The 24457-nt window shown below is 45.0% G+C and overlaps 1 protein-coding gene and 1 long non-coding RNA gene across 2 annotated transcripts in view; one reads left to right on the plus strand and one right to left on the minus strand.

Annotated features, from left to right (window-relative positions):
• Stt3b (STT3 oligosaccharyltransferase complex catalytic subunit B) overlaps window positions 1-9515 on the minus strand; it is a 73079-nt gene extending 63564 nt beyond the window's left edge. Inside the window, 1 exon segment of the mRNA XM_038321770.1 lies at window positions 8397-9515. Coding sequence (XP_038177698.1) covers window positions 8397-8704 — 308 coding nt within the window. The 5' untranslated portion in view covers window positions 8705-9515.
• LOC119809072 lies at window positions 8895-12716 on the plus strand. Its single transcript, XR_005284619.1, has 3 exons — window positions 8895-9239; window positions 10616-10774; window positions 12379-12716. It is a non-coding gene; the product is annotated as an uncharacterized LOC119809072 (long non-coding RNA).
• The last annotated feature ends 11741 nt before the right edge of the window (window positions 12717-24457 follow it).

A 24457-nucleotide genomic window follows, 5' to 3' on the forward strand; every position in this document is an offset into this window, starting at 1 on the left:
TAAACAACCAAGCAAAAACCACTGAACACTAACTAGCTCAGCCTTCCTAATGTTGCCACCCTTTAATCCAACCCCTCATGTTGTGGCGACCCCCAACCATAAAATTATTTCCATGCTACTTCATAACTGTAGTTTTGCTATTATTATGAATCATAATGTAAACATTTGTGTTTTCTGACAGTATCAGGCGACCCTTGTGCAAGCGTTATCTGACCCATAGGTTGAGAACTGCTGCACTAGAAGAAAACAACCTGGGAAACAGTAAGGGAACGCAGAGAAGTCATTCAAGATTTTTTATCTACACAAACAAAAGCACACATACACCATCCAAAATTAGAAATTCCTCATAAAAACAAAACAAAACAAACAAACAAAAAACAAGACACCAACACACAACAGTACATTCTTAGAACTAAATTCTTTCAACTCAGATACCAACACCCTGTCTTTCCAGACATCATCACTGTCTGGGACTAAGGAGCTGGCTTCATGGGTAAAGAGAAAGAACTGGTGTTCCAGATTGCCAGCACCCATGAAATGCCGGGTGACTGTGATGGTCTGTTTATAATTCTACTTTGCTGGAAAGTAGAGGCAAGGAAGATCCCGGAGCAAGCTGGCTAACTGGACTAGTTCCATCAGCAAACTCTGGGTTCAAGTGAGGGATCCTGGATCAGTAAGTACGTCATTGAGTGATTCAAGGAAGACACATGACATCAACCTGCTCACATACAAGTGATCATGCATGTACATGTATGTGCACATGTGCACACACACATACACCAAACTTACTGCTACGCATGGTTCCAGCCAGCACCTGAGAGGGTTTATGGGAAGGATGTGATAGTGCTGAAGCAGGATGGAGAATTGGAGGCAGTCTGGGCTACTACCTCACAAGTTCTAGGCCAGCCTGAACTGCATAGCGAAATCCTGTTTGAAATCACAAAAGAATTATCAACCATACATTCACTTAACTTAATTTTAATATATATACTTTGCTTTGAAAACCAGAAGCTCAAGAAAGTTCACAACCCCAGTTTCACAAAGTAGCTAGGACTGCAGGCATACAGTCCAATACCACTATAGCTCCTCCCGCAAAGCCCAGTTCTTGAACATATTTTTTAAATTGATTCCATTATCATTTGTCTCCAGAAAGGCAATGGAGTGGTATTCCCATGCCCTGCTTCCTGTACCCTCTGAGTCTTCTGAGAGAGTCAACCTTCCAAGGGTATCTAGAGAAAAGGATGACTCCATCTAAAGAGAGTTAGCTTTATGATCATTTGTTATTTAGGGCTCGAGAGATGCCTCAGTGGTTAAGAGCACCTTTTAAAGGACCTGGGTTCAATTCCCAACACCTATATCGCAGTGCAAAACTGTAACTTCTGCTCTTTGTGGGCACCAGGTACATACATAGTACACAAACATATATGAAGATAAAACATACATATAAAACAATAAATTTTTTTTAACCAGGCAGTGGCGCATGCCTTTAATCCCAACACTCAGGAGGCAGAGACAGGCGGATCTCTCTGAGTTCAAGGTCAGCCTGGTCTACAAGAGCTAGTTCCAGGACAGGCTCCAAAGAAACCCTGTCACAAAAAAAAAAAAAAACAAAAAAAAAATTTTTTTTTTTAAAAATCATTTGTTATTTCAAGTGAAAAGGAAACTTTTCCCTGTCTTTTTAACGGGTACTTTAAGAACATCTCAACGACTGTGCAATAATTCACTTTCATAAAGATTTCTGGGCATAATCCTTCTTCTGTGCCATTTCATTTAGCCTCATGCCTTTCTGCAGACAAATGTGACCAGCAACAAAGGTAATGGACGGTATGCATAATGTACACTTAGGTATGAGTTACTACTCATTTTAATTTCTGTAATGTTGTTGACAACAGTTCATCTTTAATATTAGTACACAGGTGCTCTCTCTCTCTCTCTCTCTCTCTCTCTCTCTCTCTCTCTCTCTCTCTCTAAATTGCAACATTAGATACTGAGAGGAGAGAGCAAGAACTGCCAATATTTTAAGTTAAAACAATCATTTGAAGTCTTTTATATGTTGAAAGGACTGTCAGCTATCACTTAAAAAAAAACGTACTGGGGAGAAAAGAATGTACTTGAGAAGGGTTAATCAGCTTATGCTTAGAAAAGAAACTCATCAGCTTGACTATCAACTAATACTTTAGAATTTTACTAATACAAGTAAAATTTCTTTGACTACTCTATGCAAAAACATTTCCTTTTTACTAAGGATGAACACAAAAGAATAGTTTTATAACTTATGTAACAGGCAATTCATGCCTACAGCTTTTTTACATCACAAATTCCAAATTAAACTTTATACAGAAGTCCTGTTTCCACATCTACGCTTGAACTATTATTATTTTCAACACCCTCAATTCAAAATGAGTGTTAACATAAAAAAAATCCTCTCATATTCTGAACTTTCAAAAAAAACCTCAACATGAAAAGGTCTCAACTACTTTTAGGTATTTTATGCATGCTCCTCAGGTCCTTTGTCTTGGAAACAAGATAGGTGACATCTATTTACCTATAGAATTCTGAGTCTACTCTAAAAGCACAGCTGTCCACTCAAAATTCCCACTCTGTAATGACTAATGCTTTCAAGCTCAACACTATGATTTGTTTTAACAAACAAACCTCAGTGGAAATATTCAACTTGACCCTATCTTTTCTTTTTTTAAAAGGCCCATTTCTGAAAATCATTAATCATCTCAACAACAACAAACAAAACTTAAAACAATGAACTTTTTCTTCTTTCCTACATTATACCAAAATAAACTACCTATACTAGCAAGCTTACTTTGCTAGAGAGGGTTGTGACCAAGCATTTGATGGGCCCAATCTGTTCTCATACAGAACAGATGACTAAGAACATATGAAACTGGTGGTGGGGGCAAATCCCTTTAATGCAGCACTTGGGAGGTAGAGGTTCAGGCTGGTCTACAGAGTGAGTTTCAGGACAGCCAAGGCTACACAGAGAATCCTTGTCTCAGGAAAAAGGAAACGAAGCAAATGAAAGACATTTTATTTTAAACCTGCCTTAAAGGAGGAGTACAGCAAAAACAGACTTTGGAATCACTTAGACTTGAAAACACTGAACTAAGACAGTATGTCTGAAGATTTTGCCCCATTTCCTCAATTCAAGGTAACTATAAAGACTGGAAGACACTGTTAAACTTAGGCATGCATTACTACTGGAACATGTTAATGCTTCCTGTAACATTAGTTCCACAAAGGAACATTGTAAATGATATGGTCAACTCACTGAACATGCAGTAAACTCACAGATGTGCTTATCTTCAAGAGGTATAAATTTGAATAATGGACATTAATTTATAAAGTTGAAGATCTATTCCAAAATGTTTCAGATGTCTCAGACTAAGAAAGCATTTTCCTAAATACACAAAACCATAAAAGTGGTTAGATCTTTTGGTCAGCCTAACAAATGCCAGTTAACAAATATGCTCAAAACACAGGAGCTTCTGGAACAACTGCCCCATCTCTTCCAACATGGAGCTCTTTCCTTTTATCCCGTGTACTGCCATTTCCATCCATTTTAAGTCCTAGGAAATTATTTGTGGCAAGAAGCAGGTAAAGTGAGAAGCAGGGTGTGGCAGGACACACTTGTAATCCCACCTGCTAACCTGGGCTTCATAGTCCTTGCCAAAAAAAAGGAAAGGAAGAAAAATTGGTTAAAGTGAGGAAGAGAACCCTTCTCTGAAAACATAAAAGATTTAAAAATGAGAAGTATCAATCAGAATCAGCACGGTGACCCAAATCTGACCCCTGTAATATTAGTGTGTATGTTTCCAGGCTGTGTTATTTACATGGCAGTGACAATAGGCTAAACAGCAATACAATTCAAGAGGTTAGACGTTCTACATAAGTAAGTCTAATAAAACCAACAATCAACTACTTCAGACTTTCTCTCAAGACAGCAGATTCAGAAAAGCCACGTCATTTAACAGACATGGCTAATGCACTGGCTTACAGTGTACTCAGGTAAAATTACTGACCAAACCTGAAAGGGATGGAATCAGATCCCAACCTGCAGTCCAAGGGAAAATAGAGAAACAGTTATTTGAACATGCTGAGCTCAGGTTTTACAGAAAACAAATGCCGTCCGGAAAGAAAGTTCTCCTTTATCACGGAGCAGAGGGACCAGGGTAGCATCCTATATCAAGGCCCTAACAGTCTCTCCAGATTCTAGAGTCTAGAAGGGTGTAAGTACAGTCACAGGCAAAATATATCAACTGGAGAACATAAGTAGTAGGGATGTAACTGTTCACTCTAAAATTCAACTTTCTTGTATGTCGAAAACTTACAGCACAATCATTAGCAGAAGGCAGATCTACTGAAATGTGCAGGCTCTGAACGCAAAGCAGCTGCAGTATTGTAGAGCCCTATACTTTTGTTTTAGAGAGAAAGTGAAATGAGACTTTCACTCAAGTAACATGAGCCTTGTAGAAAGTTACTCTTCTGGGAAACACAGGTATACTGGTAAACAGGAAGATAGTACAACGAAGAATATTTTAGTAATTTTTCTACACACTCAGCACTAAGACTAGAGGTCAGGCAGAGACAGGCTGTCAAGTTACTTCAACATCCACAGATTCAGAGTCAGAGAAGGAAAATTTTAGTTTCTAATGCTTGGTGGACAACCGTCTTCGTGCAAACTACTCACGACATTGAAAGGCATACGGTCCTACCCAGTCTGGCCCTAAAGAAACGAAACCCTCAAGGAAACGATTCCTTTGGTGACAGATGCTAACTTCTTCCGGATTTATCATATGCTTCATGAAATTCATGACTACTACTATGAGAGGGTTACAGTGACTGCAAGTAGGAGCAGGTGCAAAGACACCATCAAAACCAGCCACTCAAGCGCTTCCCAATACATACAGGTGTTTCTAACTTGGAATGGTCCCAGAAGTTCTCGGCTAGCACGCGTAGATAGATCACAACATCAGTGGTGGTGTTATCCTGTTTGGATGCAGCTGGACTGCTGCTGCTAATGATTCCACAGTCAGAGGGGCTTTAAGACCTGGGAAGCTTTGTGTTTTAAAACTGCATCCTTTTCAGAAATGGGACCAACAGTTTTTTGGTTTTCTTTTTTTTGTCATCTGTAAAGTGAAGAAAAACATGGGAGACCTCAAAAGACAGGAAGCAGTCCCCAAGTTATAAACAGCTTACTTTCCAAGGCTTTCCACTCCTTTGAAAATGTGCTTGCACTAATTAACCTATTTACACCATAGTTTCTGAGGAAAAAACATTCCTTGTCCTCTAAAACTCAGTCCTAACAAAACAGAAAAAGATGTGTGTGTAGACAATATCTACTATGCGAGAATGGGACAGGGTACCCCAGGGTGCCCAGTTTCTGCTGCCTTTTTGGTAATTGCAGCTAAAACCTAAATTCTCTCTAGAGAGAAGTCCCTCAAAAGCAGTGCAGGTGGAGCAAGGGACTCTCCTCACAGAGTACACTAATGGAGGGAGCTACCACAGTCTGTCAGAAGCTAACAGGAAAGCAAGTTGTTCACAATCACAGCGAAAACTATGCAAGGACTAATACTATTTCAGATAAAAGATAAAAGTTAGATGCTGTTTAAACTAGTGGGTCAATCAAAGTTTGGCACCTACAGAACACTCTCAACTGCTTCCTGGAATCGCAACCAACTCAACCAAGAAGGGAGGAAATCACTAGCATGAAAAGGTGATATTATAACCCAAAAATGTTGCCAAGTTCTCAAAATGGCACTTACTTCAAAACCTTACATACTACCTCTTAGAGCAGTTCCTAAGTTTTATACTTGGGTAACAAAGATACTAAGTGCAACTTGGTGACAAGTCAATTTTTGGCAGCTACCAAAGTCTCACACAATTCAAGAGTTACTGTAAAAGTTATAGAAGCAGCTCACAATCCAAACAGCCTTTCACAGAAAGGATGCAATAATGGAGGGGAGGGGGCTGAAGGAGGCAGGCCAGAATAAATTGGTTTGTGGCAACAGTCAGAACATTTAAATATTACCAAAGGTTCTCCTCATTGCTGCAGGGTAATCTGAGTCTCTTTCAAGGTAGTACGAGACACTGGGGTTATTACTAGTTTTGGAGAAAAACTGTTTTTCAAGTCAAAAGTAATGACAGGCAACAGGCAATCTACACAACCTCCCTTGTAAACATTTTTCAAGAACGACTATGAGATGGAAGAATGATGGCATGCCTAACGTTAACAGCTATGAAAAGAAAAACTAAGGTGAACAGAGTAATTTTTTTGTTTGAACTTGATTTCTCTTATTAGGTCACTTGAATTAGACATTTCATGAGATTCTTACAGACAAGTCTCCAGGCAGGGAGGTGAAGGGACAATTCCTTTATTACCTCTATCTACTTGCTAATTAGAATGCTCTAACATCATGAGCAAAAACATTAAGAATAAACAAACATTAACACCACCAAAGGTAGATGGGATAGCTAAGTTTAGTAGTCCTTAGCTGTGGACACTTGCAGATCAGAATATACAAATTAAAATTCAAACATAACAGATTCGGATGAAAGACAAATATATCTAAAATGTGTTTCCGTACACAGCAGAATAGGAACAAAATGTTTTCATGAGAATAAAGTTATGCTCTCAAATTGTGCTTTGGAACTGCAGATACGTTTCTTATTCATTTTCTAATAGCATATCTGTTTTTTAAAGCAATCTAAGCCTTCTCATTATATTATGCAGTTTTACTAGAGACTGACTTGATGCAGACTTATAATCCCCCTTCAAAATAAGGATGAAAATGAACCTCCCCAAAATCACCTCATCATTTAGTTTCTGAGTAACCCTTAAGCAGTTAACAGCCTTCTATTTATGAAAATATTACGTTCTGGAAGTATATTTGGAAACATTTCCTTTTTTTAACACAAAACATTTGGTCAATCAGCCACCCTGTTCTATCTTCATCTTAAAAGACAACTTTCTCTTTTCATATGTTCAGTAATTCTAGTGGTTTTCATTTCTGGTCTCAATTTCATTTTTAATCTAATTGCTTGAGTGTTTCAAAAGAATACTCTATTCAGTTAATAATACTTCACAAATATTCTTAGGTTTATATGTAATTCGCATCAATATGTGATTCCAAATAAAATAATGGCCATTTTTATGGCTAAACTAATGTTAGAAAAAAATCGAAACCTCTAAAATGGGACGGAAACATCTCACAGAAGGCTGTCACCGTAATTGTTTCTCTAAACACAATTTTCCTTGAGTAGGCCCCTCTGGTGTTCAATAGATGTTGCAGCATAAACATTTTTCTTAAAGCACAACTTAAATCTTAACATATAAGCCCCCCCCCCAACAAAAACTTATTTATTACCTATTTATTTGCTCTTAAGAAGATTCTCTGCATTTCAAATGGGAGGACAAATACCCTAACGTTTAATTAGGTCTAATTACAAGTAAGATTAATTCAAGGTTGATAGGGCAGCCCGCCGAATAAACTTAAGAGGCACACACACTCTCTCTTTCTCTCAGATGGGGAAAAAAAAAACTTAACTCAGGTTGGGCCAGCGGGGAGAAAGTTAAAGTAATCTTCCCTTCTAGGTAACTCGGGGTTCCGAGTGGGGTAATTCCTAAACCCAAGGCCAGGCAGTGCCATGCAACTCCGGCACGACGATCTAGCGCTCCCAGCAGCTCGGTTCTGAGCGTTCCTTTCTCCACCTTCCTGCAGAGACCAATAAAGGAACTCACGCAACGCTGTCGGATACTGTGGTAACACCGAGGGCGAGAGTTCGGCTAACAGAATAACGATCTCGCTCTAAAGAGCAACCCAATACAACTGTGGAAACTGTGGCGTGCCAGGTGCACTTCAGGGCTTTGGGGGGGGGGGGGGGAGAGACACTTTAAAATACCTGGTGCGGGAAAACACGAGCCGCTAGCACCGCGTTTGCTTTCGGGGTAACATTTCCTCCCCTAACCTCTAACACTCCACTCTCCAAGAGAGAGAAAATAGAGAGACGGGGAAAGCGTGAAACTGCGGGGCTGAGCGGACGAGGGGTTACGAATCACCCCTAGAGGCCAGAAGGCGATCCCGGGGCTGCCCGGATGGCAGGAACGGGAGAAATAAAATAAAATGCAACAAGGCGCAAAGCTGCGGCGGAGAGGGCGTGGGGAAGGGGCCCCGGGAGGCGGACGAGGCGCGGCGCGGGGAAGGGCCGGCCCACGCCGGCGGCCGGGGGATCGGGGCTCCGCTCCCGGGCAAACTTCGCCGGGCGGGCGGGCGGGGGGGCGCGCCCGGCCCGGGCCGCGGGAGAGCGGCTGGAATCGGCGGGGCTCCGGACACGCCGGGAACGGGGCGGCAGCCCGCGCGCGGGGGAAGGGCGGCCACACTCACCACGGGTCGAACTCGTGGATGATGCTCTCAAAGCGGATGACGGCGAAGAGGCGCGAGCTGAAGCCGGCCAGCCAGGCCAGGAAGAGGATGGTGAAGGAGAGCAACGACTGCCACCCGGCCGGCTGCGACAAGCCCCCGGACAGCCCCGCGGGGGGCCCCGGCTTCGGCGCCGCCGCCGCCCTGGACGCGCTCTGGGCTCCGGGCCCGTGGTGCCCGTGGCGGCTGTTCCCCAGAGCCATGAGGCCGCTCCACGGGGACGAGTTGAGGGACGACTTGTGCTTGCTCTCCGGGGCCGAGGGCTCCGCCATGTTGTGCCCCGGCGGCGGGTCTCGCTCGTCCTCCGCGGCCGCCGCCGCCGCCTGGAGCGAGGGGTGCTGGGCGGAGACCCAGAGGAGGAGGAGGAGGAGGAGGGCGACGGCGACGACAACGAGGAGGAGGAGGCGGAGGCGGAGGAAGAGCTGGGCGCGCTCCCGCCCTCAGCACCGCGAGGCCGGGACACTGGGAGTGGAGGAGGCGGCGGCGGCGATCCGGAGTCTCCGCCTCGGCAGCGGCAGCGGACGCGACCGCCGCGGTCTCAACCCAGAAGGCCCCTGCGCCCCACTAGCCATCCGTGTCCCCCGTGCGGCTGAGGAGGCGGCGGCGGCGGCGAGAGCCGACGGGACGAGGGCGCCAGAGGAGCGGCGGCTCCGAGCGGCAATGACATTCCCCCTCCTCAAGCCCGCCCCGCCGTGAGGAGCACAAAGGGGGAGGAGCCCCCTGGAGTCCGGGCGGAGCTCAAGACACCTCTGACTCCGCCCCCTCGCCCAACAGGAACTGGCCCCTCCGCCTGTCACAGAGCGACAGGTCCGTTAAGGGGCGGGGCCGGAACGACGGCATGCGCCAATAGGAGCGCGAGCGGGGCCCTGGGCGGGGCTTCGGCGGAATGGCCCGCCCTCCGTCCCCCTCGCGGCCTCGCGCCTATTCGCCGCCGGTGGCGGCTACGATTTCATTGTCAGTTGAAAGACGCGGTTTCGCGCGCCGGCCTGCTCGGGGCCCCGCGGGAGGGTGCCTGGAGGTTCGGCTTGCTTCCCCGCGTGGATCCCGACTCGAGGAGCAGGAGACGGTCCCGCGTCCCAGCCGGCCGAAGCGACGCAGAGAGCACCACCCCGCCTGGTGCTCGGCGGCCGTGACTTTTAACCCGCTCAGCTCGGAGCGCCGCCACGTGATTGGGCGCGCAGGCGCGGTGCGCGGCCCCGGGCGCGTGGGTTCAGCCGCTGAGCCGAACGTGCCTAGGTGGCCCGCTCGCCGCTTGCTCTTGTCCCCGTTGTGCTGCGCTGAAATCTTGGAGAGGGCAAATTCGTCCGAGCTGCAGCAAGACGTAGCGAGGCGGACAAATGCATATTTTAAAAATTTTCCTGTTTCCGTGTTTTCCAAGTGCCAAGAAATCCTTTGCAGCTAAATCTTTTGACTGCAAGAATTCATTATTTACACCTGCCTACTTTTTCCAAATTAATTTTTTCTGGACTATATTAGCTGTTGCCCATTTCTCACTTTTAACAAACTAACCGACCAAAGACCCCTATGTATGAACTTTTCCTTGCCCGGGCGGCTTGCTTACACCTTTTCCTTTCTCAACAACTAACTCCCTACACCCACAAGAGCTGGAGCCGGGTCCTGCTGTGAGAGAGAAGCCCACAGCAGGTGAAGGGGTTGTTGTAAAACACAAGGACCAGTTAATATTTGATTGGTGTCTTATGTGCATTCACAATGGTCCATCTCGTTAGGTAACACTGGAATTTTTTAAATGTATGTAAAGATTTACCTACGTCCTGTAAAATTGCAAAATGCAAACTATCTCTCATTGTCAGAGGTTAGGTAAATGAACAAGTGCACCTAATTTGAGGTTTCTTGAAAACTAATAGGTCCAGCCACTCCCCACCTGAGGGACTAACTTCGCTGCTATCCTACAAAAATAAATACCTCTATTAGAGAGAGAATGAAAACTTTCCAGAAATTAGGACTTCTCACCACCAAGTTCGTATCCAACATTAAACACCTACATTTTAATGAGATTTGTGGTAGAATATTAACCAACCCTTTTGAACAAAGAGGTGACATGCCCTTTCTTGGAGCCAGAAAAGTGCTCATTAAAACGGCAGCATTTATTTTTGCCTGTGTTGCATGAACCGATGTCCTATCAACCTAAAATAACAGAATTTATCTTGTGACTTTTATTTCAGGCTGCTTGGATGGCTCTGTCTTATTGCAGATGTTCCCTGTTGGGTCTGCTGATACCTGCTGCTTCCTCTTGGCTCTTGGCTGGAGGCCTGGTCTGAAAGGCAGTAAAACCTGTGTGGGCCACGCTTTCTACCTCTTAAAGTCAACGTTAATCTTTGTGTGTGAGTGGGCATGTGTGTACTATGGTATGCATATGGAGGTCAAATAACATGCTGGGATGTGGTCCTCTCAGTACACCAGGTTAGCTGGCCTTTGCACTTCCAGGAATTCTCCAGTCTCTTCCTCCCATCTCACCACAGGAGCATTGGGATTGTAGGTACCTGCTATCATATCCAGCCTTGTATGGGTTCTGGGAATTCAGACTCAGGTCCTCCGACTTGTGTGGCTAGCTTATCCGACAACACTGTGGATCATTGTTTAGGGACATCAGGAGATGCAGGGTCTTGACGTGGCAAGGATGAATGACGTCCTGTGAAAACATGAGAACCCATGCTGGCCTATAGCAGGAAGCAGGGAGACAGGGGCTCTGTCCTCACACCCCACATCAATCAGTCAGCCTCAGGACATGTTACCAGCCAGCCCATTGTGTTGAGCATGTCTTATAAAGCATGGGCAAATACTAGAGGAGCAGCACAGGGAGGGAACTACAACCCTAGGATGCAGCACTGGGGATCAGGATGAGTGGATCAGAGGAAGGAAGAAAGAGATCTACCCAGAGAAGGAAAGGCCCTTCTTCTGGGAGAGTTCAAGGAGCCCAGAAAATGGCCAACACAGCTGCCACACAGATTAGAGAGCAAACCCGAGAGGTCGTGCTCAGGGGTGGAGTTTGCAATGTCTTGATTTGAGAGAACTGGGAGACCATAAAGCGTTTGAAGTTGGATGTAGAGTCTGTTGAAGACGAAGACGAGTAAGTTGGTCAAGTGTGTGCTTCAGGATTCCTGGGTCTGTACTATGGGCAGTGTGCTGTGAGGGGACCAGTAAGAAAGCACACTCATAGGAGATCTCATGAGAGTCCACAGGGTTCCTAGTCCCAGGCCTTAGAAGCAGTCAGCTATTGCATGCTCTGGATCTACAGCCTGTCAATGTAGAAAAACGGTTTCGGGAAGCTTCTGTATGTGAGCCACTGTATACACCAACTCCCTGGTCCTTAGGTGCCTGTCATGTGCCTTGCTGAGCTGAAAAGGGAATCTTAGTTTGGCAGCTGCAATTTCACCAATTTCCTTAGCAAGTTTAGTGGTTGGATTGGACTTCAACACCCACACAAATGGGAGAAGAGAGCATAGACTATGCTTTTTCCAGAAGTCTTGGATCAAATGTACAGAGGACCAAGTCAAACCAAGAAAAGAGCGTCAGGGATTAGAGAGATGGCTCAGCAGTTAAGAGGACTTCTCTTGCAGAGGACTCAGTTTCAGTTCCTAGCACCTACACAGGAGTTCACAACTGTCTGCAACTCCCGTTCCAGGGGATCTGACCCCTCTTCTGACCTCTGTGGGCGCTATATGCATAAGGTGCACATACATACACCTAAAATAAATATTAAAAGAAAAGAGCATTTAAATCATCTACAGACATGGCTGCAAACCAAACAAAAATAGTCTATAATATATGTCTTGGGAACAACAAAGATCTCAGATAGGGTTCCACCCTTCCTAGAGACATAAAACTGGTATAATACACACTTTTGCCCTGGAGAGAACACATCAGAGGCCAGGCATATAATTGACAATGACAAATATTGGGTGACTCTTATTGTTCTGTCTGCCAGGGTGTCTGTCTGGTAGCCTCCAATCCCCAGAGAGGAGAGTGAAGCAAAGTGGCAAAAACTGAGTCATGAGTCTGCACCAGCTTAAATCTCCTGCCAAGATACCGTGGCGCAAGATGGTTCTGAAGACACCTCCAGGTACCATCCTAACTCGATTCTCCTCAGGTCCGTTTGGTAAATCACTTCACCCCCCATGCCTCGGTGTTTATGGACTATCCCTTCCTAGTACGGTGCTGTTCAGAAAGAGAAAACCAACACATGAAAAGAACTTGAAGCCATGCCAGGTGCAGAGGGGAGCAGTTGCTCTGTGTTGGTTATTAATAGTGTCAGTGGGACCACTGCCTTACGCAGGCAGATGGTAAGACAGCTCAACTTCCTAAAGATCAGGGAAAGAATCCCCCCAACTCAAACCCATCTGAATGTGTCTGTTTCTTCAGGCTGGAGAGTGCTTGTATCAAATAAAAACTGCATTTCTCCCAGCAGCTGTATACACACACACACACACACACACACACACACACACACCAGAAACCCGTGTGACAGGGAACTGTTGTCCCTGGCCAGCAACGACAGGACCTGAGGCCAGCCAACCACTGTGAGCCTGAAAACAGGTACTTGGTTCTTACGCACCTGAGTGCAGTACAGAGAGACACAGAGCCACGGGCCTTCCACAGCTGCACACAGATTCCTAAGACCAAGCGCTATAGAATAACAATCATATTCCCAAGCTTCTAAAGACTCAGGGTTATTCCTTACATAGCTGTGGCTAACAGATTAGTGAGACTAAAGAATGGCAAGCTTCCTCAAAATGAGGAAACCTCATAACCAGCAAGGATGAAACACCCTTCCATCCCTACTGTGCCAGTTCAAGCACATCCTAAACCGCCCTTGTTCCACAGACTTGTTGGCAGTCCAAGGAGTGGGGCTCTCGGGCAACTAAATCTACACACTTTACTGTCCCCTCTTGTGGTCAAAGAACCTGGTTCTAAAAGTAGGCCATAGACTTAAATGGATGGTTCTGGAAAAGGAAGCATGCAAGTGGTTAACAGGTGCACAAGAAAGAAGTTCAGGGTACTAACAGTCAGAGAAATGCATGTCAGAGCCCCACAACACCTCACCCCAGTAAGAGTGGCCTTCAGGATGTGGCACGAAGGAGAGAATCTGGGACAGTATTGGTGGTATGAAATTAGTCATGGGAAACATCACGGCAGTTCCTTAGAAACCTAGGCCCTAAGCCATCATGTGATCGAGCACCCAGCCTTGGGCCCATATCCAAAGGAAATGAAGTCAGTATGTTGAAGAGACAGGTGCATGCCTGTGTTCAACATAGCATTATTCATGATGGCCCCAAGCAGAAACAACCCACGTGTCTGTGATAGTGACAATTGTCAGCTTGATGGGATATCGACTCACCCAGGAGACAAGGCTCCAGGAACCCTGTGAGGAAGTGCCTAGATTAAGGTTAGCTGTCAACAGTGTCCATGAGCAGGTTAACTGATGTGGCAATGCTGTGGGACAATGGTCTTTTATCCTGTCACTTGTATTATTTTTAATAAAACGCTGATTGGTCAGCAGCCAAGCAGGAAGTATGGGCGGGGCGATGAGAACAGGAGAATTCTGAGAAGAGGAAAGATTCAGTCTGCAGTCATCACCCAGATGCAGAGGAAGCAAGATGAGAATGCCTCGCTGAAAAGGTACCAAGCCATGTGGCTAACACAGGCAAGAATTATAATATAAGTTATAAGAGTTAATAAGAAGCCAGATTTTAATAGGCCAACCTGTTTATGATAAATTTAGTCCTCTGTGTGTTTCTTTGGGACTGATCGGCTGCGGGACCAGGTGGGACAGTAACCTGAGTCAACATGACAAGGTCTGTCTTAACCGTGGGCAGGAGCATTCCCCAGCTGGGGATCCTGGACTGTGTAAAATGGAGGAAGTGAGCAGGGCACTAACCTTTATTGTTCTCTTTATGTCTTGACTGAGGATGGAGTGTGCTTGGCTGCTTCAAGGTCCTGCTGTCTTGATGTCCCCACCATGATGGACTGCACCCTTGATGAGCACAGAGAAACCCTTCCTTGCTCGAGTTGCTGTTGTTAGGGTGTTTTATCACAACTAAAAAGAAGCTAAACGTGTCCCTTAGCTCATGAATATACACATAAGCATATACATTGCAGAGTATTATCTATCTGCCATTAAAGAATGGAATTCTATCATATGCAGAACATCGATATGTGATTATGTCAAGTGAAACAAGCCAGGCACGGAAAGATCAGTACTGCATCATCACAACTGTGTGTGGAATTTAATTGTAAAAAACTTTAAAAGATTTATATGGATGAGTCTTTTGCCTGAATTTATGCATGTGTGTACGTGCATGCCTGGTGCCCAAGGAGGTCTGGAGAGGGTGTCAGGTCCCCTGGACCTGGGGTTATGAATGGTTGTGAGCCACCATGTGGGTGCCAGGAACTGCATCACGTTCCTCACGAGAGAAGCCTGTGCTCTTAAACCGTGGAGGCCATCTCTCTGACCCCACGGTGTGGAATTTCAAAAAGCGGATGCAGCTGGGAGAAATGGCTCAGCAGTCACGAGCTTACACTGCTCTTGCAGAGGACTCTAGTTAGGTTCAAGGCACCCACTCCAGGGGCCTCATAACCACCTGAACTCCAGGAGAGCCAATGCCTCTGGTCTCGGCAGCATCTGTATCCGTGTACACATACCCATACATAATTTTAAAATAATAAAGATAAAAATGTATAAAACTAATTTTGAATATTAAATATTAAGGGGAGGAAAAGAGAGGTTGCTTAGTGGATGTTAAGTTAGATAAGTGTAAGATGCCCTGGTGTGTGCTATTGCGCTGAGTGTGACCATAGACACCAGCTCTGCACCGTGTAGTCAAAGAGCTCGGCACCAATTCAGACGTTTTCACTATAAGAAATGATAAATGGAGATATAAATATGTTGCCATTATTTAAATATTGCATAATGTATTCTCATATGGAAGCATCACATGCCACCGCTCTCATTATATGCATGGTTTTTATTCAGTAGTGGGGGAAAAAAAACTGAAGCTAACTAAGCAAATCCATGCTGAATGCCTTGGAGTGTCCTTCAGTACACATTCAAATACAGACAGTGGACCTCGGTACTCTAGGACCCTTTTCCTAATAGTGCTAGCTAACAGAATGTGAAACATCTACTCACCAGAAGGTATTTGGGGAAACACTGTATGAGATGGAAGTTGGCCCTTTAGCCTCAGCCCTCAGATATGAAAGGGCCATACTGAAGAGCCAGAACCCAAGAGTTGAATTTCGGGGTGGGCCTTACTAATAGCTCACGTGACTTGAGGGCCAAAGCTTCCCTGTATACTTGTATACTGCACAGAGCTATGTTAGCGTAGTAAGTTCCATATGGCTCTGCGGGTCTGTGAGGCTGCTACACAGAGCTGTGTTAGCGTAGGGTCCACGTGGCTCTGCCAGTCTGTGAGACTGTTCCATGCAGCTTTATAACAGGAATCTAGTGATTTCGGGCAGGGACTCATGTTTCCCTTTATTCTGGCCCCACACGGGATTAGGCACTTTCCCATCTCTGTGGCAGAATACCCAAAGAAACTGACTTAGAAGAGGAATGTGTCTCCTGGCTCATGTTTCAGAGGTGCTAGTCTGTGATCACCTGGCTCCCTTTCCTTTTAGGCTGCAGCAGAACATCGAAGTTGAAGGGCTGGAAAAGAAAGCAACTTCCCTCATAGCAGCCAGGAAGCAGGGGCCGGGGGAGGAGAGGAAGGAGAGAGAGGAGGTGCCTGGGACAAGACACAGCCTTCAGAGAAAAATCCAGTGACCTACTTCCTCCAACTAGGACCCACCTTCCAATCATCCATTCAATACGAACTCATTAATGAAGTTAGCACCGCTATGATGCAGTCACTTGCCAATAGTGCCACCAACCGAAGACCCAGCCTTCGATGCATGCTTCTGGAGGGATTCTTCATATCCAAAGGCACTAGCCCTGGGCTCGGGGCAGAGCAATTGATATGTGTTAAATGAGCATGTTTCTACTTTGTGTGACATATACAAAATGAACAGAGTGACTGGGTAAAGTCAGTCCTCTTCCTCAAGTTGATAGATCGTGGTTCCCAGGAGGGGACACTCCTTAAAGGTTAATAGAAAAGTCTGGCTGGGGAAGAGTGGAAGATGCTGACTCACACCACAAAGGCACCATTGAAGCACTGTAGGGGATAGGAAAATGAACACCAATCTCTAATTTATAATCTAAACTGGGGTGGGCAGCTTTTTCTGTGAAGATCCACAGAGTAATTTCTGTTACTCTTGTGGTTACTGTTACCGTGTGCTTCGAATCAATTCTGCCGTCCTGGCAAGAAAACATCCACAGAGAACTAGCCGGAGAGCCGGCCTCATTCCCACTCAACCCAGCCACTCATGCGGGTCGGTTTGCTGAACCTTGTGGCAGAACACAGAGTAATTCCTGTCACCCAGTCTCTCTGGAAACTCAGTCTGAAGGTAAAGGTGTCCAGAGGAGGGGTTAAGAGCTCTCCAAGGACATTCTCATGAAGCAGTTGGTTTGGGCAGTGGTGTCTGCAGAGTGGAGGGTTGCCTGCAGAAGCTGCATGGGAAATGGCTGTGAATGAGGCTGTGTTAAGATGTTCTGACAGCAGACAACCAAAGGGAGGAATGGTTTATTTTAGCTTACAACCTCCAGGCACAGCCTGGTGCTGTAAGGAAGCCAGTCACACCGTGTCCACCGTCAAGAGCAGAGAGGGAAAGGCATGCATGCTCAGTGCTCAGGTGATGCTGTCCAGGGCCCCAAAGAAGAGAGTGGTGCTGTCCACTGCCAGTTTTGTTCTTTCCACATCAGTTGTAACAGTCAAGACCCCAAAGGCCAACAATCCCTCACGGGAATCCTCTCCGCAGTGATCATAGGTGGTACCAAATTGACAAACGAACCACCACAAACATACTTTATCAATCTTTGCTACCACTGAAGCAAAGGCACTATTCAGTTTTTGATTTGAGACCCTAAAGGTCAATTGGTTTTTATATTCTTCTGGAAGTTCACACCTCTGTGTTCATTATCTTGTAGCTTTGAAAGAAGGAAGGCCTATCAAGTAGGCAAGTATTTGGATAAATGTGACAGAGAGTCGGGAGGTAGTGGCTCAGACTACAACCTCTTTTTTCTTTTTTTTTCTCTTTATTGATTTTTATTGAGCTCTGTATATTTCTCTGCTCCCCTCCTTGCTTCTCCCCTCCCCTTCAACCCTCTCCTAAGGTCCCCATGCTCCCAATTTACTCAGGAGATGTTCATACCACACCTCTTAACTGGTGGGTTGTGACTTGGGGTTTTTTAACTAAATATAGGGCCTCTGAAAAATTTGGCAACTGTGAAAAGCTTCCTGAGCATGCAACAACGTATAATTAATTCAAAATGAAACCCATAATGAGCGTGAGATGTTTCTGCTGCTGTGACCAAAGTTGAGTCCTACGAATTTGCTACAGCCTTGGTTCTGACCACACAAACGTGCACCCTGCACTGTGAAGCCCACTATGACACATGAGGGCAGTGATCACTCCCTAAAGCACCCTGGCTCAGATTCAAGATGCTTGCACAGAAGGATTTACCATGGCTTTCTGTATACATAATTGTTTTTTCTGTTCTTACAGGAACATAATAGTTTATTTTAGAAAACAAGGTCTTTCAACCTTTGGGCATTCTTCAGCATGTAGGATCAAGTTAGTAGGTCTTTGGACTGGGTTGTATTAGAATGTTTGAGTTTACAGGTTGCAGTTTCAGTTGCTGATTTGAGATTCACTTTTAAAAAAATCATTAAATGAATTCTGGTTTGAGATTAGGATGGAATTTCCAGTAATTTAAGAAATGACCCTAAACATATTTCAATCATATATTCATGCAAAGTGGCATTGTCAGCATTGATGATTCTAAAATCAAAATATGAATCAACATTCAAAAATATTGAAGATGGTTTACATCCTGCCATATCATATACTCAGCTGAGACTAATTTGGTAATACTAAAGTACTCTCATCTCACTAGTATGTAAACTTGTTTAATTTTTAAAGATTTACATTGTATTTTGTATTCGTGGGCATTTTTCTTGCCTGTTAAGTTTGCCATGTATATCCAGTGCCTGTGGAAGCCAGAAGAGGTCATCAAATTCTCTGGAACTAAAGTTACAGGTGACTGAACCACTGAGTGGGTGCTGGGAATAGAACCTGGGTCCTCTCAAGAGTAGCAAAATACTCTTAATAATCAGACCATCCCTCCTCTGCTTTTTTTGTTTTTGTTTTTGTTTTGTTTTTGTTTTTGAGGTGTGGTTTCTCTATGTAACAGTCCTGACTTTCTTGGAACTCACTCTGTAGACCAGACTGGCCTTGAACTGACAGAGATCCACCTGCCTCTACCTCCCAAGTGCTGGGATTAAAGGTGTACACCATGACTGTCCGGTCACTCCTAATTGCTTTAATATTTTAAAAAAGTTTCTGTATGTATGTGTATCTATGTGTAGGTATGTGCACATGAATGCAGGTGCACGAGAAGCCAGAAGAGGGCACTGCATCCCCAGGAGTTAGAGTTACCAGCTGTTGTGAGACACCCAAAGAAGGTACTAGGAGCAGAACTTGGACCTTCTACAGTAGTGGTGTGTATTATTTGCTACTGAACTATATCTCTAGTCCCTGCTTTAATCTTTAACACAGGGTAAAAGTATGCATATATAATTGTTTTAGAAAACATTTTTATGATTCATTATCAGTAAATGTTTGACCTGTATACCTATTTTATAAACATATTGAATTAGTTACTTTTTCATTGCTGTGACAAAATACCAGACAAACAACTTAAGAAAAGCAGGTAGGGAAAGCATGATAGCCAGAGCACGAGGCGGCTGGCCACACGTCATCCACAACCAGGAAGCAACCAGAGGCCCAGGGATGCTGCATTTCTTCCACAGTCAGGGTATAGGGACCGGTGCATCTATGGATGCTGCTGCACAGTTCACTTTCTCCTCCTTATTCAGTCTGGGTCTCGGCCTGTGGAATGGGCCCACCATCCACATTTTAGGTGTATCCTCCTCCCTTCTCAGTTAACCCTGTCTCTAAACTCCCTCACAGATGTGCCCAGAGCTGTGTCTCCTACCTGATCTTAGATCCTGACAAGTTGACCCTCAATAGTAACAATCAAACACACACACACTCTCTCATGTACACACACACACACACTCAAACACACACAGACGTGTATATATATCTATATACACATACATATACATACATACCATACATACATACATGCATAACAACACTCAAAAATATTTTAGAACAAAAGAGGTGTGAGTAGAAAAAGAGTAAGGAGTCTTTGCTTAAAGAAGACAGTGTATTCTCTCCCATAACATGAGCCTGTGTGGTGGCTGGATGCTGGTGCTATTGGTTTTGCTCACTGATGCCCTGGAGGCTTTTGTACCTTTGCTGTGTGTGCCGGATTGCACGTCCTTAGCTCACTTCTGGCACCTCCCACTGTCCCCTCTTCCCTGTGTATGAGACTGTTATGCCAAGATCATGGAGTACCCTCAAAACCAACTAAGAGAATGAGTCCTTTATGTAAAAGCAAAGGGCCTTTATTCTTACTCAAGTTCAAACTCGAACTCTCCGTGTGTCCAATGTATTGGAGTGATCGGAGAGCCCTGAGCTCTGTTGGGGTTGGGCGAGAGGGATTTCTAAGGTTCAGGACCCCTGATTGGCTGACATATGCCTAGGAGTGTCCTGGTGAAAAGCAATGGGTGCGTGCTGGCAGGTGATCCTATCTACAATGGTTGGAATGTTAGGAATATCCTTTGGATGGTCTGTTCCTGCCTGGGTGGTGCCTGTGTGATCTCAGTTTGTGGTCTTTTTTGGAACCAGGTATTGTCTTAGGGTAAACTGCTGAGACTCGTGTCTCTCTTGAGCTTGTCATGGCTGGGTCCTACAGAAACTTTCTCCTCCCAGGTCCCTATCTCTGTTTGGTTCTGCATCACAGTTTGTTAGTGAGAGAAGTCCTGGAAAAGAGACAAGACAAAGAGGAGGTGTCAAAGACACGGGGAAGAGCATGCCAATGAAGCTGCCCAGGGCTGCCATCTTTGTGCCTTTGACCTACTGGTTGTTGTACCCCTTCCCTTCCCCCTCTCCCCACCCAGCCCAGCTCACTCTGGACTCTCCCAGATGTCCCTGCCTCTACCTATGCTCTCCCTTTGATCTACAATAAACTTTCTCCTCTACCAGAAAGAAAAAAAAAGCCCAGGTCTTCCTGGCTGGTAGGAAAACCAGTTTAGGAGTTTGTGGGAGCTTCTGTAGATGGTTGACAATTGAGCAATTTCCAGAGAACACTTGGGAACCACCCCCCTTCCACCCTTCGGGCTACAGTGTTCAGCCCCTTTCCCTGACCGTGAACTCCAGGCGGCAATTTCCCTGATCTCTGTTCCCCGTGGTCTTCTGACATTCATGTAAGTAATCATGCCTGTATTAAAGCCTTTCTTTCTGAAACGCTCAGAATAGCTCTGTTTTCCCAAGTGAACACACTAATACACACTTAACTCCCTAATGCCTTGGCGCTGTAAGAGAGCTGCTGCGGCTGAGGACAGATGAGAAATTACCATGTGAGGCAAAAGATTAGCAGCGGGCTGCGGGGGAGGGGGCAATCACATATGTCCCCCCCCTTTTTTTTTTTTTGAAAACACATTTTCCAAAATTATTTTAGCAGACTTTCTCTTAGGTCTCAGAGGCACTACCATCTCCCACAAGTGTTCGGACTGTGCATGGCTCCAGGCTAGAGCTGTTTTTTCAGGCATGTCTGGCCTTGCTGATGGTAGCAGCTGTGTTCCTGTAGCTCTGATTGGCCCAACTCAGATCATGTACCAGCTCCTGACCTAGGACCTTTGCCAGGCTGAGAAACACTCATTGGATCCTGATCTGGACAAAGCTCCAGCCGTGAGAAACCTGAAGCTCTCCGCGGTATATGAAATTTGGGGAACTTATATTTTAAGGTATGCATGCACCACTTTCCTTATTTGTTTATGACTTGGTCAGACTTGATATGAGCCCAGAGCGGAGGTTGGCAAAGTACTTTTTAAAAAATATTTATTTATTATGTATACAATGTTCTGTCTGTGTGTATGCCCGCATGCCAGAGGAGGGCACCAGACCTCATTACAGATGGTTGTGAGCCACCATGTGGTTGCTGGGAATTGAACTCAGGACCTTTGGAAGAGCAGGCAATGCTCTTAAGTACTTCTGTAAAAGACCAGGTGGTGAGTATTTGGACGGTGTTAGCTCTATGGTTCAACCACAGCTTTGGTACCCAGAAGCTAAAGCCATCATAGATGATACATAAGTGAATGGTTGGCTGTGTTCCATAAAACCCAATTTGCTGTTCGGGGTTGGGTAGGAACTGTCCTACCTAGCTGTAGGCTCATTGGTTGAAATGTTGGTCCCAGCTATGGCTCTTGTTTTTGGAGGTTTGGGGAACCTGAGTTAAAGAGGCCTACTTGGAATTAAGTCACGGAGGGTGCCTTACTCTCTTTCTGTCCCTCCCTGTCTCCTGTCCTCTAGGAGGTGAAGAAGCAATGGAAGGAAAGCCAGGTGAGTTCAAGGGGATGGATTTCAACATGGAGGAGAAGCAGGGGGCTGACTTCAGGAAGCAGAAAGTGACCAGGATTGGAGCCTGGCTATAAAACCCTAGAGCCACCTTTCAGTGACCTCCGGTCATGCTTCACCTCCTAAAGATTCCACACCCTTCCCCCAAAGCATCACTGTCCACTGTCTGGCAATGAGGTATATGAACAGGAGCCCATGAGGGACATTTCACAATCAGACCACAACCAGCCCCCTCTACCACATGCTCCTGCCACCTAGATATACAACCTGGCGGTAAGTCCAAGGCAAGGGAGCTCTGAGCCCAAATAAATAATTCCTCCTCCATGTGTTTTCCTGGTCATAGCTGCAGGGAGCTAAGCAGGATTATTGAAGTAGGTAACAAGCCATGGCTGGTGTGAAGGTGGATGCTCACCAACCCTTGAGCCACAGCATTTGTTACCCTAAAGTGATATAAACACAGGGAATGAGCCTTTTCAGTCCTCCTTTTTGATATTGCCTTTCTTGTCATTTATTAGATTATTTTTACTTAATTCTATGCAAGAGGATCTATGTTCGTGGCAAAGGTTCTGCCTCCCACGTTGGAAGCTGACTCCCAACCCTCTTGTCTTCATCCTGATGGATGATTGCTTTCATTTTTTCCCTTTTATATTTTCTCAGCATTTTTCTTGTACAGGTGAACATATTTGTTTTCAATTCTTTATCCATGCTTGAAACATTTCCATCCATCTCGATTTTTTTCCTCCCTAAACATTTATTCTCAAGAGCTTTCCATATTGACCTTTTCATCTCTTTTTATGGCTCCATAGTATTTGTGCTGGCTAGTTTTATGTCAGCTTGACACAGACCAGAGTCATTTGAGAGATGGGAATCTCAGTTAAGAAAATGCCTCCATAAGATCCAGCTGTAAGGCATTTCTTTAATTAGTGATTGATGGGGGATGGTTCAGCCTATTTTCAGTGGTGCCATCCTTGGGCTGGTGGTCCTGGGTTCTATAAGAAAGCAGGCAGAGCGAGCCACAGATAACAAGGCAGACAACAGGACCCCTCCACGGCTTCTGCTTTAGCTGCTGCCTCCATGTTCCTGCCCTGACTTTCTTTAGTGACAGACTATGATGTACAAGTGCAGTCCAAATAAATGCTTTGATCCCTAATTTGTTCTTCAATGGTGTTTTATCACAGCAATAGTAACCCAGACTAAGACGGTATTCTAGAGGATACACCATAGTTAATCAAATAACTCACTCTTTGGTGAATGTTGGCTATTTCCAGTCTTGTATGATGACAAGGATGTACATAATAAGCATTGGCAGAAATAATTTTTACCATGAGTGAAATTTGGTACAAGTGTGTCCATCTGTAGTTTCTGCAGATAAACTCTCCTCCATATGAGCTTGTAATTATTGAATTTCCAAAATGTGTGAGAAGCCCACTTCCCAGGGTTCACTCAGAGTGTGCTAACAAACTGTTGACTCTCTGCCAGCAAACATGGAAACTAGTAGTTTTCATTTGCATTTCCTCTCCGAGTGAGGCTGAGGGTACTTATTTAACATTTGAGGCAGTCTTTACACACTCTCAATGAGGCAGAATTACCATCACTGATGGTGTATTCTTTAGCATAATTATTGGGATAGTATGTGCCAATGTTATAGAAACCGTTAACTTGCATGGTTTTATTTGCTAGTTGCTCAGCAAATGAGATCATCTATATTAAATTCATTCAAATATGTTCTTTTTTTTAAAAAAGTGGCTCTTCTAATGTCCAATTTAGCATATTCTTAGGATTATCTATTTTAGATCATGTATTTCATGGAATTGCCTTTGAAGTCACGAAGGGATTTTCTTTATGGTGCGTTAAGATATTTTCTGAGGATAAAGTAACTGTCAGCAACAGCCCTTCTGGTGGAAGCATGATCGTTTGTTTATTCTAAAAGGAGGAACATTTGTGCCTTCCTGATGTCCAGCTAAACTGTGTTCCTTTTGCTAAGAGTTTTATGAGAGAATCCGTTCCAAAAGTCTGCTTCCTCTTTTGAATCTCCCTCCTCCCTGACCGCCTCTCTCCCTGTGTTCATGTGGGCATGTGCATCCTGTAGAGTGTGTGTGAAGGTCGGGGGTAAGCTCAGATCCTGGCCCTCTTCTGTCTCCATGTACACAGATGTCCTCTTGTTGGCCATGGGGATGCCAGTCAGTCTAGCTCGCTCCCAAGCTTCTGGGGACTCCTTTGTCTCCCCTTCCCATCTCCCTGCAAATGTGCTGGCATTGCGGATGCACACTGCTGCATCCAGCTTTACCCGAGTCCTGAGAATCCAAACTCGGGTCCTCATATTTATGCAGCGAGCGCCTTACCAGCGGAGTTAGGTCCCCACACTGTGCTTTTCTCTCCACGCGTTTCAACTGGTAGTTAATGGACTCGGGATACAGCATGATCAC

Source organism: Arvicola amphibius, chromosome 3 (assembly GCF_903992535.2).
Source record: "Arvicola amphibius chromosome 3, mArvAmp1.2, whole genome shotgun sequence".
NCBI lineage: Eukaryota > Metazoa > Chordata > Mammalia > Rodentia > Cricetidae > Arvicola > Arvicola amphibius.